The sequence below is a fragment of the Brachyistius frenatus genome, unplaced genomic scaffold, assembly GCF_029030835.1.
Source record: "Brachyistius frenatus isolate BFR_SWC_R1_liver_20210118 unplaced genomic scaffold, ASM2903083v1 Contig_190, whole genome shotgun sequence".
NCBI lineage: Eukaryota > Metazoa > Chordata > Actinopteri > Embiotocidae > Brachyistius > Brachyistius frenatus.
This window is the reverse complement of record NW_027210789.1, coordinates 40,930-56,999: the sequence shown is the minus strand read 5'-3', so window position 1 is coordinate 56,999 and position 16,070 is coordinate 40,930. Positions and strand designations below refer to the sequence as shown.

The 16,070-nt window shown below is 38.4% G+C and overlaps 2 protein-coding genes across 2 annotated transcripts in view; one reads left to right on the top strand and one right to left on the bottom strand.

Annotated features, from left to right (window-relative positions):
- Positions 1-9,062, bottom strand: part of LOC138632638 (collagen alpha-1(IV) chain-like) — a 22,940-nt gene extending 13,878 nt beyond the window's left edge. The window contains exons 1-15 of the mRNA XM_069718365.1: positions 8,991-9,062; positions 7,028-7,081; positions 5,410-5,499; positions 5,191-5,235; positions 5,030-5,074; positions 4,852-4,914; positions 4,676-4,729; positions 4,498-4,524; positions 3,199-3,261; positions 2,589-2,633; positions 2,373-2,450; positions 1,610-1,663; positions 1,439-1,504; positions 350-394; positions 101-154 (exon numbers count right to left, since the gene is read on the bottom strand). Of these exons, the coding sequence (XP_069574466.1) occupies positions 101-154; positions 350-394; positions 1,439-1,504; positions 1,610-1,663; positions 2,373-2,450; positions 2,589-2,633; positions 3,199-3,261; positions 4,498-4,524; positions 4,676-4,729; positions 4,852-4,914; positions 5,030-5,074; positions 5,191-5,235; positions 5,410-5,499; positions 7,028-7,081; positions 8,991-9,062 (855 nt within the window). The remainder of the gene's footprint in view (positions 1-100; positions 155-349; positions 395-1,438; positions 1,505-1,609; positions 1,664-2,372; positions 2,451-2,588; positions 2,634-3,198; positions 3,262-4,497; positions 4,525-4,675; positions 4,730-4,851; positions 4,915-5,029; positions 5,075-5,190; positions 5,236-5,409; positions 5,500-7,027; positions 7,082-8,990) is intronic.
- The window catches only part of LOC138632614 (collagen alpha-4(IV) chain-like), a 26,240-nt gene continuing 15,043 nt past the window's right edge, over positions 4,874-16,070 (top strand). Inside the window, exons 1-12 of the mRNA XM_069718327.1 lie at positions 4,874-6,562; positions 9,732-9,825; positions 10,526-10,568; positions 12,970-13,041; positions 13,441-13,575; positions 13,826-13,870; positions 14,422-14,538; positions 15,116-15,181; positions 15,333-15,368; positions 15,546-15,608; positions 15,711-15,746; positions 15,867-15,908. Of these exons, the coding sequence (XP_069574428.1) occupies positions 9,785-9,825; positions 10,526-10,568; positions 12,970-13,041; positions 13,441-13,575; positions 13,826-13,870; positions 14,422-14,538; positions 15,116-15,181; positions 15,333-15,368; positions 15,546-15,608; positions 15,711-15,746; positions 15,867-15,908 (696 nt within the window). The 5' untranslated portion in view covers positions 4,874-6,562; positions 9,732-9,784. The remainder of the gene's footprint in view (positions 6,563-9,731; positions 9,826-10,525; positions 10,569-12,969; positions 13,042-13,440; positions 13,576-13,825; positions 13,871-14,421; positions 14,539-15,115; positions 15,182-15,332; positions 15,369-15,545; positions 15,609-15,710; positions 15,747-15,866; positions 15,909-16,070) is intronic.

Below are 16,070 nucleotides of genomic sequence, written 5' to 3'. Positions count from 1 at the left end.
ATATTTAGGGAAACCACCAGCTATGCATCTTTACCCTGTGCCTTTTAAATACAAATTAGAAAAATAATCTGATTGATAGGTAATTAAAGAGATAACTAACCAGCCTTCCTGGTGTCCCTGGATATCCCGGTTCACCTTTTAGTCCAGGTCTTCCCTAAATAGAACTATATTGTATTCAAAAGCCACTCAGTGAGTACACACGCACACACACACACTCGCACACACACTCGCACACACACACACGCACACACACACACACTCGCACACACACTCGCACACATACACCATACACGCGTAACATAAAAACTTTGCACACTACACGCACACTCATTGCACAGTAACACAATACCCTAAATCCTGATTGTCCAGGATCCCCATCCTTCCCTGGCTTTCCCTGTAAGGAGAATGAAGTGCAGCAGTGAGGATTTAATAAGCCCTGCTTTGTCTTTACCAAGACCCTCATGCACGTTTTTGTAAATGTTCCCAATAAAAAAAGTTGCTTGTGGTTAGGCTGCGTTAAAAGCCATCTACAGTAGGGATTTACATATACATAAATAGATGAGCAGTGCTTCAGTTCAGGCTCATGTGAACATTTTTGTCAACAACAACAACAAAAAAAGACAACAGTTTTCAGATAACAACCTAGATGTCCTCGTTGTCTTTGTGTTAAATGACAAGCAGTAAAATTGGCCTTTTTAAGAAAACTCTGTCTATATCCTCTAAAAGGGTACAGGTAGCTCCAAGGATTGTTTAATGCCTATAGCACAATACATTAGCTTTTCAGGGTGAAGTATGATTATGTTAGGTCAGGCTAAGCTTCCAAAATCGCAGTCATGTGTGATGTCTTTGATGAACCAATGTTTAACAATTATTAGATATATTCAGAGAGAAAATGTCAGACTGACCATAGCCCTGTTGGCTCTTTTGAAGCTGAGTGTGTAATCAGGCTGAGATTTGGTGGTAGTACTTGAGGTGAACCCTTTTCCTTGTTTCATAGCAGTTGTTGTTGTAGGTCCTGTTTTTGGGTGGTGCAAGAGGATCTTTAAGGGGAGAGTGATAATACTGTGCAATTGAATTTGGATTTATGCTGTCTGCTGTTCTAACAAAAGAATTTGGATGGAATTATGAATATAGATAAATGATGAAGGTCCTCTTTTCTTTCCTCTCCTTCCCATATATAATGGCAAATAACAGAGTAAATGGTGAATCACTGCCCTCTGCTGATCATCCTTTTTCTTGAGCTATTCTGGTGGGAGTATCTGATTGATACTGGTAGGCCTTCAATGTAAAGTGAAGTAGTACAACATTTTATAAAGAGAGAAAAATATGGTGCAACATTCAAAAAACGCATTTTTAGTATACCACAAGTCATGTGTACTGCACAATCAGACCAGGCAGTTAAAAGGCCAGGATGAATGGAATAAAGTAGGTAGCTTACTTCTTGACCCGGGTGTCCTTTGTCACCCTTTTCTCCTTCTACAAAATTGCCATAACCAGGGTCTCCCTGATGGCAGATTAAAATAAGGACAATAATCAGAAAAGTAGTTTTATTTTAAAATGTGTCGATGTGTCATGTCAAATAGTGTCACTGGTGTGAAGAGGAACTTACTGGTTCACCCTTGCAGCCTTTATATCCTACGTTTCCTTTGTCTCCTTTTAGACCCTGAATGAGAACATAACTTCAGGTTATGATTTAGTAACTGTAGTGACAGGGCAATATACATTTAATAAAAATATGAATGCAACACTTTTTTTCCGTTCCCATTTTGCACATGTTGAAGTGAAAGGTCTCTGACTTCTTTTATGTGCACAAACGGTTTATTCCTCTTAAATTCTGTTCACACATTTTTTTTAAATTCATGTTAGTGAGCAATTCACCTTTGCCAAGATAATCCATCCTCCCGACAGTGTGCCACATGAAGATGAAGATGCTGATTACACAGCACGGTTATTTCATAGGTGTGGTTTGAACTGGACACATTGGAAGGCCATTTTTTTTTAGTTCAACTCACCAGCAGCCTCTCTCAGCAATCTTATTTTTTTTTTCCTTTTTCTTTTACTTATTCCATTTACTAAAATAAATGTGCCTTTTTGTATTGCTGGTGTTTTAAACTTTGACTAAATGAGGGTTGCTGTTCAATCAGCCAACAACATTTTTTGAAACTGTTGAGGTGATGAAGTGTGATGCCACTGAGTTTAATTTTAAGTTTGACGTGTGAAAACATGGTGAGAATAGCGTTGTCTCCAGTGCACATACTATTTCTCAATTGGGCTTTTATCAAGGCAGCCATGGCATTGTTTTACCATTTCCCCTATTTATACACTGTGTAAACACCACACTGAAGAATATATTTTTGCTATTGTTACTGTACCTTTAAGGCGTAACCCTCTGAAAAATACTCCTTAATGCGACCTGGTGGTCCTGGTAGGCCTGATGGGCCTTGTACCCCCTACATCAAAGAAATTAAGATCATCCTTAATGAAAAACACAATACACATAATGCTATGACAGAAATGGTTTGAAAGAAATATGGCACAATTTCATGCAATCTGTTCAACATCCTCTTGTCTTAAAAAAATGAAACTACCTTTCGTCCTTGCGGTCCTGCGACACTATTTATGCCTTCTTGTCCCTGCGGGGTCAAAGCAGGCAAATCAAACTTGGTTGCATAACTGACCCGATCTCAGAACTCCTTTTCGTCAGTCAGTTCCCACATTTAACACTCTGTAATGACTGCGTCCACTCATTGCTATAAAATGACATCCCAGATGTGATATATTCTTGTCACCGCCATTAACTGTCTGGGATTATTTCACAGGTAGCTTGGAGATGGCAGTGCATATCGATATTCACGCAACATTATTACTGATAAATGAGCACTGTGGCTAACCAGTGGTAGTAACTAAAGCAACAGTCAGGAATTTGTTTGACTTGATGGTATTAGTACTGATAACGGGACTAAAGGGGAAAAAAAAAGCCCTGCAGCAGTGATTCTACTCTTTAAGTACCTCGCACTCATTCTCACAATATAACCTGTGAAACGTGTACACGCGCATCCCAAGAAATATTCAGCAGCATTACCTTAGATCCTGGAGCTCCTTTACGACCAGGAAACCCCTGTTCATTAAGAAAATGGACAGTTATAACAAATTTTTCTAAAGTTTTAAATGCACTCAACCAAAAGAAACCACACTCACAGCAGATCCCGGTTGTCCAGGGTCCCCCAGTGGTCCACTGTCTCCAGGGAAACCTGGATCTCCCTGAAATTTAAGGGAAATTTTAGTTTAATAGAACGTATAACCGTGTGTGTGTGTGTGTGTGTGTGTGTGTGTGTGTGTGTGTGTGTGTGTGTGTGTGTGTGTGTGTGTGTATATGTATGATATATATACACACACACACACACACACATGTATGTATGCATGTATATATGTATGTGTAATGTTACCGTATTTCCCTTCCTCCCTGGTGTCCCAGGTGACCCTGGTTTTGAATAAACTGATACCCGAGATTCACCCTGTGAAATAGATGGATTCAAGATGTAATAATAATTCATAGGTGTTCATATTTTAGTTTTGTAGACTTTGTCAATCATCTGTACGCTTCTATGCACTTGAGACGCATGTATGTGCTCAGAAATAGAGTACACACATTTTCTTTCTTAGCGTTTGCTGTTTATAGATCAAAGGTTACAAATGGCAAACTGTTTCACAAAGATGTCCGCTTGTAAACAATTTCAATAAGCTTATGGGGCAATGTTAGTTCAAAGCATCCATTGCAATTACACAGACATGACAACACAGATTTAGAACTTTAAGTAGTTATATGCGGACAATTATTTGCCAAACTCACAAATCTTTTCAGTGTTGAGAATGGGACTTTTTTTTCTAAAGTATCATGGAGTCAAAGCTGTAATTTGGAAGACTGCAGGTTTTTGACACCCATCACACGCAATTTATATGAGCGGGCTAGTAAATGCTTATTGTCAGTCCACAGATATAGAGAGGTGACAGACTCTACATCCACACGTTACGGCAAAGCCTGCGATTCTTAACCTTAATGTCTGATGATTTGAAGGTCTGTTCATGCACACTCTGGTAACACTAAATGGTAGTGACTAATTGTTACGCCTTCAAATAAAAAATAACTGTTTTCAAAAGTTTTTGTCCAGATAATTGGCTTTGAGAATTAACACCATCCTTGTTGCAGATCAAAATGGAAGGACAGACTTGACAGTTACAAAGAAAAACAATGGAAAATCGTTCAACGAGTTATTGGTCTCACATGGACAAGGTACAAAATTAGTTCAGGGAGCTTGGGGAAACAGAGAGGGCAACTGTTAGTGCAGTATCATGCAGGTTTTTTCATGGTGCATCAGGATCTTGCTACTAAGCCTCTTAAAAGTCAGTCATTGCCAAGCGATTCTGCAGGTACACCTTTCCTAAACACAAAAAGTACTTCACAAAGGGCCCTGAGAAGTGCAGCATACATTTTATTACCTTCAGTCCAGGCTGACCTGGTGGACCCTGCAAAAGCAAAGTTCAAAGAAAAAACAGTTAGTGGTAGATTTAAGGATGGGCCAACAAAATAAAAGACTGAAGTTAATGAGAAGTGTAGCGGGCCAAAGTACTGTATCTAACCTCATAATAATGATACAAAATGTATACTTATTCTTACTGGGAGTCCATCAATACCATTGGCCCCAAGATAGCCAGGAAGTCCATCTTCTCCCTATATGTTGGTATGTTGGGATCAACTATTACAAACTTTTTTGGCATTAATATATAACAAAATGTTCTGTTATGTACAAATATATATATATATATCACTACAAATATGTAATATTCACTTACATCTGTTCCATTGCAGCCTGGGGCCCCTGGGGCACCTGGAGCCCCCTGAAGGCCTGGAACACCCTGTAAAAGAATATTAATAGAAATTAAAAAAGCAACGGACATAAAACATTTGCAGTAACATACATGTCCGCAGTGAACAGAGTAACACGTATAGTAAGACAATAAGAGAACTCACTGGTAAGCCATGAGACCCTGCAAATCCCTCTTTGCCTTCAGGTCCCTGTAATGACAGTAGCAAAAATAGCATTTTTTTTTTTTAAATGCACGCTGGTGTTACTAACTGAAAACCCAATATTACCCAATAAACACAAGTTTGGACAGCGCAGAGTATGTTACCGGATCGCCATTTGGTCCCATTGGTCCATAATGCCCAGTGTTGCCCTGTCAAAGAATGCAACCTGTAATTAATCTTAGTGATCCAGTGAGACGACAAATAAAATTGTCAAGGTACACTAGAAAGTGTCATTTATCACAGTCTCTACACAACTGGAGACCATGGGATTACAGAATTAGTCAGAATGAGCAAGAGTCACGAAAGCTCAGCTGAAACTCCACCTTTGATCCCGTTGGCCCAGGGTGACCATTTGATCCTGGAACGCCCTGTGACCCTGGCAGACCTGGATCTCCTAGAAATCCTTTGTGTCCCTGTGTTTTTGTGTGCAGAAGAAAGAAAGAGAGGGTGAGACAGAAAAACGGAGACGAGTGGGGAGACAGACCATAAACATGTGCAAATTCAAATTTGACAACGTTTTATTTGTAAATATTGCGAGTAATACATGCGTAAAGATGCAGTCATTGAAGTTGTTTTGTTTGTGACTGTTTATTGAACAGAGATCCCATGGGTCAGTGAATTTCAGGGATTTTTAAAACCTTTTTTCCAGTCAGGGAATTTGATCATTTTTTAAGTCCTGGAATATCAGGGAATTTTGGTTGCATGTTTAAATTTGAGTTGACATTTATCAAAATGTAATATTTTCCATGTATATGTAACTATATTGTTAGTTAGCTAGTTATTGTCATTGCGTATGTTTGGTTGCATTAGTGGTCACTTACAGAATGTGAAAATGTAGCTTATTAGGTTGCGAGCTAATTACCGTTATTGTTAAATAAATTCTTAGCCTCTGCAACCAGTTTTTAAACTTGTATTTATTTTCTTTCAATATCGGCGCGGATGCGTTTATTCTGTTAAACGGTGCCAGTCTGTTTTTAACATAAATGTCGCTGTGTCTTGTCTGCTCAACACAATGGCAGCTTTTTTTAGTTTTCATTATAGGTAATAGAATTTCAGCTTCTTAGTCAGTGAAAGTCAGGGAATTTGACTGAAAGTGGGAACCGTGATTGCCGCAGTAGTACTGTGTTAGCTTAATTCCCACTTCATGGTGGTCAAATTCAATGGGTGAATCCATGCTGGGACATTACGCTGAGAGTAGCTGAGCAGAGGCAATCAAAGAAGAATAGGATTGTCAAGTAATGAATAAGAAGTCCACAAAAAAAAAAAAAAAAAAAAATCAATTTATTTATGAGGCAGTAGGGTAAATAATGCTCTTTTGGCACCAGGTTTGGTGTGGCTTTACAGTTAATGAAATGCTGCTTTTCCCTGGAAGACACTCATCTGATCGATCATAAACCATCTGTCTCTCTTTCTCTTATAGTATGCCCTCATTCATCCAAGTATTCTGGATTCAGTATTCAGGCATTTTTTGACCCCGTAAGTTTGTTCTTCATTGCAGTTGCTCCAAGTACTTTATACATGAGAGAAAACAAGAATGATTCAAGGCTAAAATAACTTTTTTTTTTTTTTTTTTTAGGAATACTTAATCTTGTTTTAGGGTTCATCTCAGTAAAGTGTGTAATTTTGCTACGCCACTTTTTAAAGGTATTTGTCATGATTCCTCTCTCTTAATCTTGCTTTAATCCCTCTCATTCATTCCACACTTTTGGTGTTTTGAGGAAGTGGCACATTTTGTATACATGTACACAAAATGGACATGTGACAGGATTTTTTGCTGAGTCTCAACCGTATTAGATAAAAGAGATTTCACACGTAATGCTCCCTCTGCAAACAGATTTAAAATGAAAAATCTGGTCTAAAACTAAAGCAGAACTCATTTATAAAAATCCCTAGCACTGATGAATTTGAGTGTTTGACATGAATAATAAATCATTCACTTACCCTGTTGCCTTTCACCCCTGCACAGTGGCACCTTGATTTTCCATTGCACACACACTAAAAGAAAAGTGACATTTCTCAATATGTAAATGAAAAAATTAATATCTTATTGTCCATTTGTTGTATATTTTTCTGTCCACATATTCATCACTCAAGTAACTCAATTTAATTTATATCAACAATTAATACCATTGAAGAAACGGATGATAAAGAGGTTGAACAGGAATTCTATTTCACCCTAATCTTGAGCATTTCTAGTGTGGAAGAACACCTATTTTCTTTACTGTTGAATGCGAGGATTCTGACTTTACAGGCTACGGTTACTGATGATATTGTGCTGATTTGAGTGATCCAAATTACAGCACAATCAATAGTGAATATGACAACCCTTCTGTTAATCAATCCTTTGTCATTCCCATGGTAAATAAAGTTGACTTGATGATTAGTGGAGGACTTATGGAAGCAATTTGCCTAAATATCATCTTTTACTGCAGGATGTTAAAGACCGCTTGTGTCTCTGCTCAACACAAAGGCCTTTAATTTGAAAGCTGTAAACATTATTGCTTATCAGCAGAGGAAAAGGTTCAGTGATGTTAACACTAAAAAGGTGGAGCAACAGAAATAATAAAACAGTTCGCTGCACTGTGGGTTGTCTGTGGGCTCAATAATAGGTCAGCTATGGGCTATAACCTGCTTTTATAATAAAGTTATTGCAGATGCATTACATTTGCAATTCACCTCAACATTGTAGAGGGCACTGCTGAGTGGGGAACGCTGGTTCATATCCCTTATTATTGGCAAATTTAATACACTGGCCTTTAACTGTACTGAATTCAATTTCCTTGTGCATATGAAATGATAATTAAGCATGAAATTAATTGAACATTATAATCATTGTCTTATAGATGTAGGAGGTGCATTTTATTTCCATGGCTATTACAGCAGCTAAGCTGTGATGACATGAAAATGTAGATTTTCTCATCAGTTATGATAGCCCCATGCTGTATGTAAGTTTATTTTTATTTTCTTTATCAATCTAATGATGTATAGTAGAGTTTTTTTTTGTGTTTTTTTTTAAAGAAAACTTTACTTATACAGAAATATCTCTCAACTTTCCGTCTCACATCCCTTTCAACAATGTGAGTAAATGTGCGAACAGACTTCAAAAAACCATCTCCACAGAACACAAGATGTTTTCGACAAGCATAGACGCTACAGTTACTAACAGACCACAGCACTGTATATTATAGTTAAGGCAGTGAACAATGATAACATCATAAAGAACAGGAACTACACAAGTTGCAGAATAATGCTATTCTCCCATAAACAGTGTTTTTTACACAACCTTAGAGAGTTACAAGAGTAAACAGCATTAAGTTCTATTCTAGCAAATTAAAATGTTACTGATACAGTGGTTCCTACAAATATTAACAGAAAATGTCAGTGTTGGAACCCTTGTTGGAGCTCTTTGTCAGTGCTGAAACACAATCCAGTTGTGATGCCGTTTTCTCTTGAACAAAGCTCACCAATCATCCACTGTAGTTCAAAAACAAAATAATCTCTGCAGTATAACAGCACAACTTAACCCTCCTGTTGTCCTTGGGTCAAAATGACCCGGAGCTGTGTTCAACCAAGTTCTATTTTATTTCTATATTTTTATATTTATTGGGATCATTGGTGATCATTCTTTAAAGAAACCCTCACAGCCTCCTTGTCACCAATGATCCCCAAAAATATGAAAATAAAATAGAACTTGGTTGAACAAAGCTGCGGGTCATTTTGACCCAAGGACAACACGAGGGTTAAGTTTGATCCTAAAAATGTCATAACAGACACTGTCCCATATGTATGCCCTATGAAATCAAAGCAGAAATTAAGAAACAACAGTCAGTAAAGGGTTTGCTTAAATTAAATGTGATTTTTCTACAATGCATTTTCCATAATGGAAAAAAAAGAAACATATTACCTTTTTTCCCTCGGTCACCATCAGCATCACAGCAAACAGGATCAGTGGGACTACAAACACTTGCCTTCCCATGGCTTTTCTTGCTGCCTTTATATCAGTAGTTCTGAAATAATGTCAGGCACCCCAGGGGTTATGAAAGCCTTTTTGAACGCCGTCCTCAGCAACCGGCTTTCATGTGGCACTCATCCACTGCTGTGCTTTGGATAATGTTTGATAATTGCTCCAAAGAGTTTAATCTGGGTTCAAGTGCCCTGAAAGACAAGACAGCCCAGGAAGTTGTTTAACCTGACCTCGATGAGGGAGGTGGTCTGAATTTAGCGATGTGGTCAACCCCATGCTTCTCATCTCACTCCCACTGCTCACAAACTGTCAGTTACTCACTTTGGCTTTTACTGACATGGAGGGAGAAGATTAGTGTAAATCTTGTGAGAGATTATGCTGCTTGGGATGTACTGAAACATTCATGAAAATTCATTTGTTCTTCTGAATTCAGGTGAGTTGTGAATATTTTATGTCTATAGTGAACTGCTACTTATAATTTGGAAAAATGCCTGGGTTCACCAACAATTCATTTTGATTAGCATACTCTTAGTTTTTAAAAGGTCAAATTTGCATGCATTTTTTTTTTTTTTTTTTTTTTTTTTATCTCTAAGGATATATTTTTTCACTGTTGTATGGAATTTGCTGGCCTTTGGCTAACAGGTGTCTTTGCTGTTTCTTGCTTCCTTTTATCGTCCACAGGTGGCAGCACTGAGGCCCATACTCACCTGTTAAGCCGACTGATGAGATGAGAAATGAGCTCCTCAGTTACTGATGTGCATTTGTGCCCCCTGTGGTGAGTCCCACTGCAACAATATTGGTAATATGCTATTTTCAGTAAAAGCAACACAAGATGCATATTATCATCTTGATATCTAATAGCATCTTCTGATGATAACAAATTATAGTTTTTGTGACTGAACTTTAATGCATGATATCCTACTACATTCCTGCGTCTGACAATGGGTATTATCATGTAATACTTGCTTCAAAATATGCACTTTCTCTTTAAAAAGGAAATCCCTGCATGTAATTGAGCACTGTTACATTGAAAATAAGTTTTAGTAGGTTCATATGGTTGTGTATGTGTCTCAAATATTGATGACATTCACATTCCATGCTGGTCTATTTACCTGAAGACAAACACACCTTTTTCCTGTTTATTCGGATATACACATCTGCATTGCTTGTATGCCAAAACTCTGACCTTCACTACACTAAGGCTTGCAGACATGTAGGCCTGCATACTGCGATGTGAAATGCAAAGTAATAATAATTTGAGGTAGACAACGTTCTTGCTACTTATCCACTCGAAGGCATGTTGGGGTCAGTGGTGTTCAGTTTTCCATGCACACAAGAACAATAACACCTCATAAGATAATGGGGATTTTCATGAGAGTTATGACCAGCAAGCATTTTACTTTACACCTTTGTTTGGGAAGGCCTCCAGCTTGGCTTAATGAGACTTACAGTTAACCTATTTGTTACATTCACAGGTGGATCCTTGCCCTGGTCATCTTTGTGCAGCAGCTAAGTGCAGTAAGACACAGTACACACACATTAATCCATAATATCACCACTGAAATACTGTAATTTTTTTGTGTATGCGCACGTGTGTGTCTATAAAATCAATGTACAGTTCAAGTACAGATTAGAACATATTCAATACTTTGCTTTGATTTTTTTTAAAGACTAGCACCTTGTTAGACTAAATATGGTGCAAATAGTGAAACATTCACACCCACTATATGAAATGCAATAACATTAACATTAATGTTCTAAGAATGTACAACTTTTGTTTGGACTACAATTGTACTTTAGTGGTGTGTTTGTCAACCCAGTACTATGTTACATTTTCAGACTTGATTTATTGAATTTTAGTGCTCGTATTAGGATTTTTGGGGCCGATCACTAATTATTTGAAACAGTATCGGCCAATACCGATCAAAGGGTGTATTCAAAACTTTTTATTTGTCATGTAGCATCATTCATTTATTTTTTAACAACGCTATACATAATGTATTTAAATTTAGAAGGCCACATTTGCAACATATTCCACTACAACTTCCATGCTAACTGCACTTGCATGCACAGGTTTATGTTGCGTGCGCAATCCAGCATACATGGCATGCAAGGAGCAGCTCGTGGTACATTTCTATTTGTCTCAGAGCCGCTCGCACCTGAACTCACGTCACCATTTTGCTGCTGCCATCAGAAAGCAGCCCTCGTATCTGGGGCTTGAAGGGGGATATCGCTCTCTTTATCCTTTTTTATTAATAGGAAAAATAAAAAACTTTTTCAAACATTTGGATGTACTGCCAGACCGGTGAATCCATTTTACACCATGTGGTTGGCTTCCTATGATCTGCCTTTTTTGAGACCGCCGATTAAAACTTTTAGAGCTGATCATGGCTGATCATGATCGGTGGCCGATTGATCGGCACACCCTTACTAATATATGTTTTCACACATTTCACGGTTGATATTTGGTAATAAATTTAGAAGAAGTAGGAGAATGTACAATGTAGAAGCTAATGTAACACAATAGCAGTATTCAGTGTTTATTTCCATACATTTACACATGGTAATTCAGCTCTACAAAACATTAGGATATTATGCTGTTCCATAAAACACCACCATTACATCCTCAAAAACATATCACATGCTGAACTACTGGTGTTTAACCTTACATTGGAATCTTGTGTGAAAAGCATCATATGATGTTTAATGACAGCTATATTTTTTGGGGAACACCAGTGGTGCCATTGTGCTGCTACTAGAGTAGCCAGAAATGTAGTATAAGCCGAGATGTCACATATCCGGCAGTGCAACTCCTGAACCTGCTAGTCGGTGAACTTTTATGTAACTTCGTGTTGGTCTACGTATGTCTTTCTGTTTATCATCGTGCCTCTCTTTGTGTACACATTTCATCAGGTTCCAAACCCAATTTGAATTCCACAGGCAGATTTAGTTAGTGTTGGCTAATTATTTACCAGCAAAATTCCTGGATGAACTTGACGCACCTGGGAAGTGAATGTTTAGCTCTTCTTGAGTTGACATTATTTTCAGACACCACTTACACTTTGCTGCGCAGTCTACAGGACTGCTTGCTGATCTGGATACAGTATTTGTGTGCTCGAGTGAGGCCAATAAATTTGACATGAAAATGTAATGGTCCAGCTGGCTCAATGCGTAGGCTAAATATTAGGAACGCCTCTTAGTATAACCCAGTACAGTCTCCAAACTGACCATTGAAATTTACTTTCAAATTTCACATGCTCAGAAAAGAGCTCTGTGTCTGTGTGAATTGATATACAACTGAATTGATGGGTATTTAATATTCACTGCATACATGCATGACACCACTGGCAGGAAGTTACATTAATAGCAGGACTGACAGTTTTATCATAGAGTCACAGGGTGGCCAAATTCTGCAGACGCTGTACAGAAGGTGATTGTTTAACTACTTCGCTATTTATTACAGACCTGCTGGTGTTTTCAATTCTCGCTGTGTGTTCCCATGAATGAGCTGAATCTCAATGGCCTGTTTAAGAAACATCCGACTGTCGGACAGGTTTATCAACAGATGTGCAAGAGAACTCAACTGCGCCAGGGATAAACTCATCCAAATATTTAGTGAGCTTTGAGATAACATTACTAAACTCACAGAGGGGGTTTTCAGCAGGATGTCAAAACGCTATCGAAAGGATACTCAGAGGCCTCATGATTTACTTAAGTCTATATGAGAACACTGATTTGTTTGTAGCTTTCTAATCAGGATTGTCCAGTGGGAAACGTGCTAGTTCTGAAGAGTGATTCTAAATGCTGGTAAATGTTCGGGAATGGCAAATAAACCCGAACTACGAGCTTATACTGTAAAATGCACCTGCTGATGCCCTTTGACCCCTCACTGTCAGCTGCTCTGTGTTTGTTGTTCCAGGGAAATATTGAGGGCCCATGTCAAGGTAGAGACTGCTCTCTATGTCAGTGTTTTCCTGCCAAAGGGGCACAGGTATGAACTCTTTTTTTTATTTATTTATTTTTTTAATGTTATTATTATGAATTAACTGTTAACTGCTCACTCAGGAGTAATGCTTGATATTGATCTTCTATAATTTTGACTTGATTTTTCTTTCAGTACAAAGATATTAAGCTTTGTGTTTATTTTGTCCTAAATTTCTGTAAATGTTAGCTCATCTATTCTCTGTCTTAATCAGGAATGATTATAACTGCAAGACTAGGTGCCAAAAAGAAAACAATAACACAAAATTGACAGATTATGTCCATATTACAGTTAACCCAACGTTAACATTAAAAAAAAAAAAAAAAAAAAAAAAAAGCCATTAATAACTTCATGGTCTTGAAGGAGAAAATTGTCAGTGTTTATTATAAAGTTCTTTTTGCTTTATAGGGGGCTCCAGGTAAGCCAGGTGAGCGAGGTCCCAAGGGTCTAATGGGAGCTTGGGGACATGAAGGGCTACGTGGAGAGAAGGGCAGGAGAGGAGCAGAGGGATCATATGGCCCGGAGGGGCCCAAAGGAGACCGAGTTAGTGTTTATGTCCATGTTGTGTGCATATGTTGTGCTTAAGACTGCATTGATTTAAAATGCGGGTGCTACATGCCATTACAGCTGAGCATTAATATTATCATATATTATAATGCATTATTAGAATTATTCAAAATGAGGGATTGGCAGTGACAGACAAAAAAAAAAAGAGGTGGCGTTGGCTGTGTGTGGATCGCACATTTTAACCCTAAAAAAAGGCCAGATGCTAATATTTATTTTTACATTTCAGGGGGAGACTGGTGCTCCTGGTTTCACTGGTCATAGTGGTTCACCCGTGAGTAAACTACTGTTTCTGTAGATTTACCTGCAAATGAGAAAAAAGACAACACACACTGACAATATTAATTGCCTGTTGAGCTGACATGCATCTCACTGATTTTTCCACAAATTCTTAAGGGAATTTAGAAATATACTTTTGATTACTGTTTTAGAAACTCTTCCATTTTTAAATATGTCATGTTATGTTCTCAGGTATGTAACAGCCCAGTTTATACATTCAAGATTGAATATTGAAGAATCCACTTTAAATGGTGCAGTGGTGTGAGGCATGTGTTTGCTATGCCCTCTAGTGGACAAATATAAGGCACACTTTAGATGTTAGACTGGTTGTCTTCATAGATTTAGGAAGCTGCCTCTTCACTACTCAAATGTTTGTGTTTAAAAAAACAAAACAAGTTAGTCATCTTAATCACCTTATAATAAAAGCTTTTAATGCAGTAAAGCACATTTCTTTATGGTTCCCAGTTAAAGTGAGGAAGGTCACAACTGTCACTTCTATCTGCACCCTGCAATTGTACCTCAACACAACTGCCATATATTCTTCAGGGCCACCCTGGAGCAGGCGGCGAGCCTGGTTTGCCAGGATTGGATGGCTGTAATGGGACAAGGGGTCATCCAGGATCCCCTGGGTTTCCTGGTTTGGATGGTCTACATGGACCACCGGTGAGTAAAACCCCTGTTCTGATGTTTTAGTCATTCAGTCGAGGCTGAGACCTTCAGATGTTCCTCCAGTTTCTTCACTAGCCATTGGCCGGGACCTACGGGGTCTACAAGAGTTACGCACCAGTTGAAGGAGTTATTAGGTTGAAACATCCAGCGTGCCAGCGTTCAGTGGAAATGCAGGCAGCAGTGTGACGTTCCAATAGGGCTGAAGGTTATAGAGATTTGGATGGTTGTTACACATGTAAATCAGAAGCCTGAATTTGTGCCCTGTCTCTAACTAGCAGGCAGCTTATACAAGCATTCAATCATGATGATCTTTCCCTAATAATTGGCAGTTGTCCAATACAGCACATGCAGTACGCACACTTTGTATACAGAAAATGTATACAAGTAAAGATCGGCACCAAATGTTTATAAACATTCTTACTGCATTTTACTCAAGGTTGTGCTACTTTGTCCTACGTACGTTTTATTAGAGACTACTGTTTTGTGAATATGATATATAAATATCTGCTCCTTTAATTCTATTACTATTCTAATGTGTGTAATGTGAACCTTTACTCTGGCATCTCGTCAGGGATTAACTGGACCGAAAGGAATTAAAGGTGAACCTTTGTATGGTGCTGTTCTTCCTGGACATCCTGTAAGTTGGCCCACACTGGGGACATTCATATTGTTACAGGGTTGGCTTTAAAAAAGTCAAAACCCCTTTCTGTTTGTGTTGATTATTTATAATATACCATATCTATATTAATCTTATCTTCATTTTTCATCTTCTGTGTTTCACTTTCCAGGGGGACCGTGGGAGAGATGGAAAGCGAGGTTTGCCAGTATGTTTGCTTTTCTTACTTTGACACTAAAGCAGTATTTCTTATTGATATTCTGCCATTAAATGAAGCAGGCATCATATGTTTTAAATCCTCCTCTCTTGTATTTGTAGCTACATTGACTCAACGTAATATTTATTGTCTTTAATATATGATTGTGTGATATTTTTTTCAACTCAGGGAAGACCTGGAGACATTGGACCTAAAGGACACATTGGCCCTCAAGGCCTCCCTGGACTTGAAGTAAAACAGTTCTTACGTTTGCGCCTACAGTATACTACCATATGCTAGTGTCTATTACTGTACGTGCAAGTGAGATGTAAGTGTGTGTGTGATTCTATTTAGGGTTTGAAAGGAGCTAAAGGGCTGAGAGGACGACCAGTGAGTCAACTGCTTCAAAAAAACATTCCCAGTGCATACTGTATCAGAAAATTATTTTTTTGCCAACACACATTCGTCTATTCAGAGTTAAACCCTTAATAAACTTTCGGTTGCTTACAGGGTGACCCTGGACAACCGCTGCCAGGCGAGGCAGGTGACAACGTAAGAAACCAATTTGGCTCTTGACAGCTATGCACTGAAGTTTTGTGCTGTGTGTGTGTGTGTGTGTGTGTGTGTGTGTGTGTGTGTGTGTGTGTGTGTGTGTGTGTGTGTGTGTGTGTGTGTGTGTGTGTGTGTGTGTGTGTGTGTGTGTGTGTGTGTGTG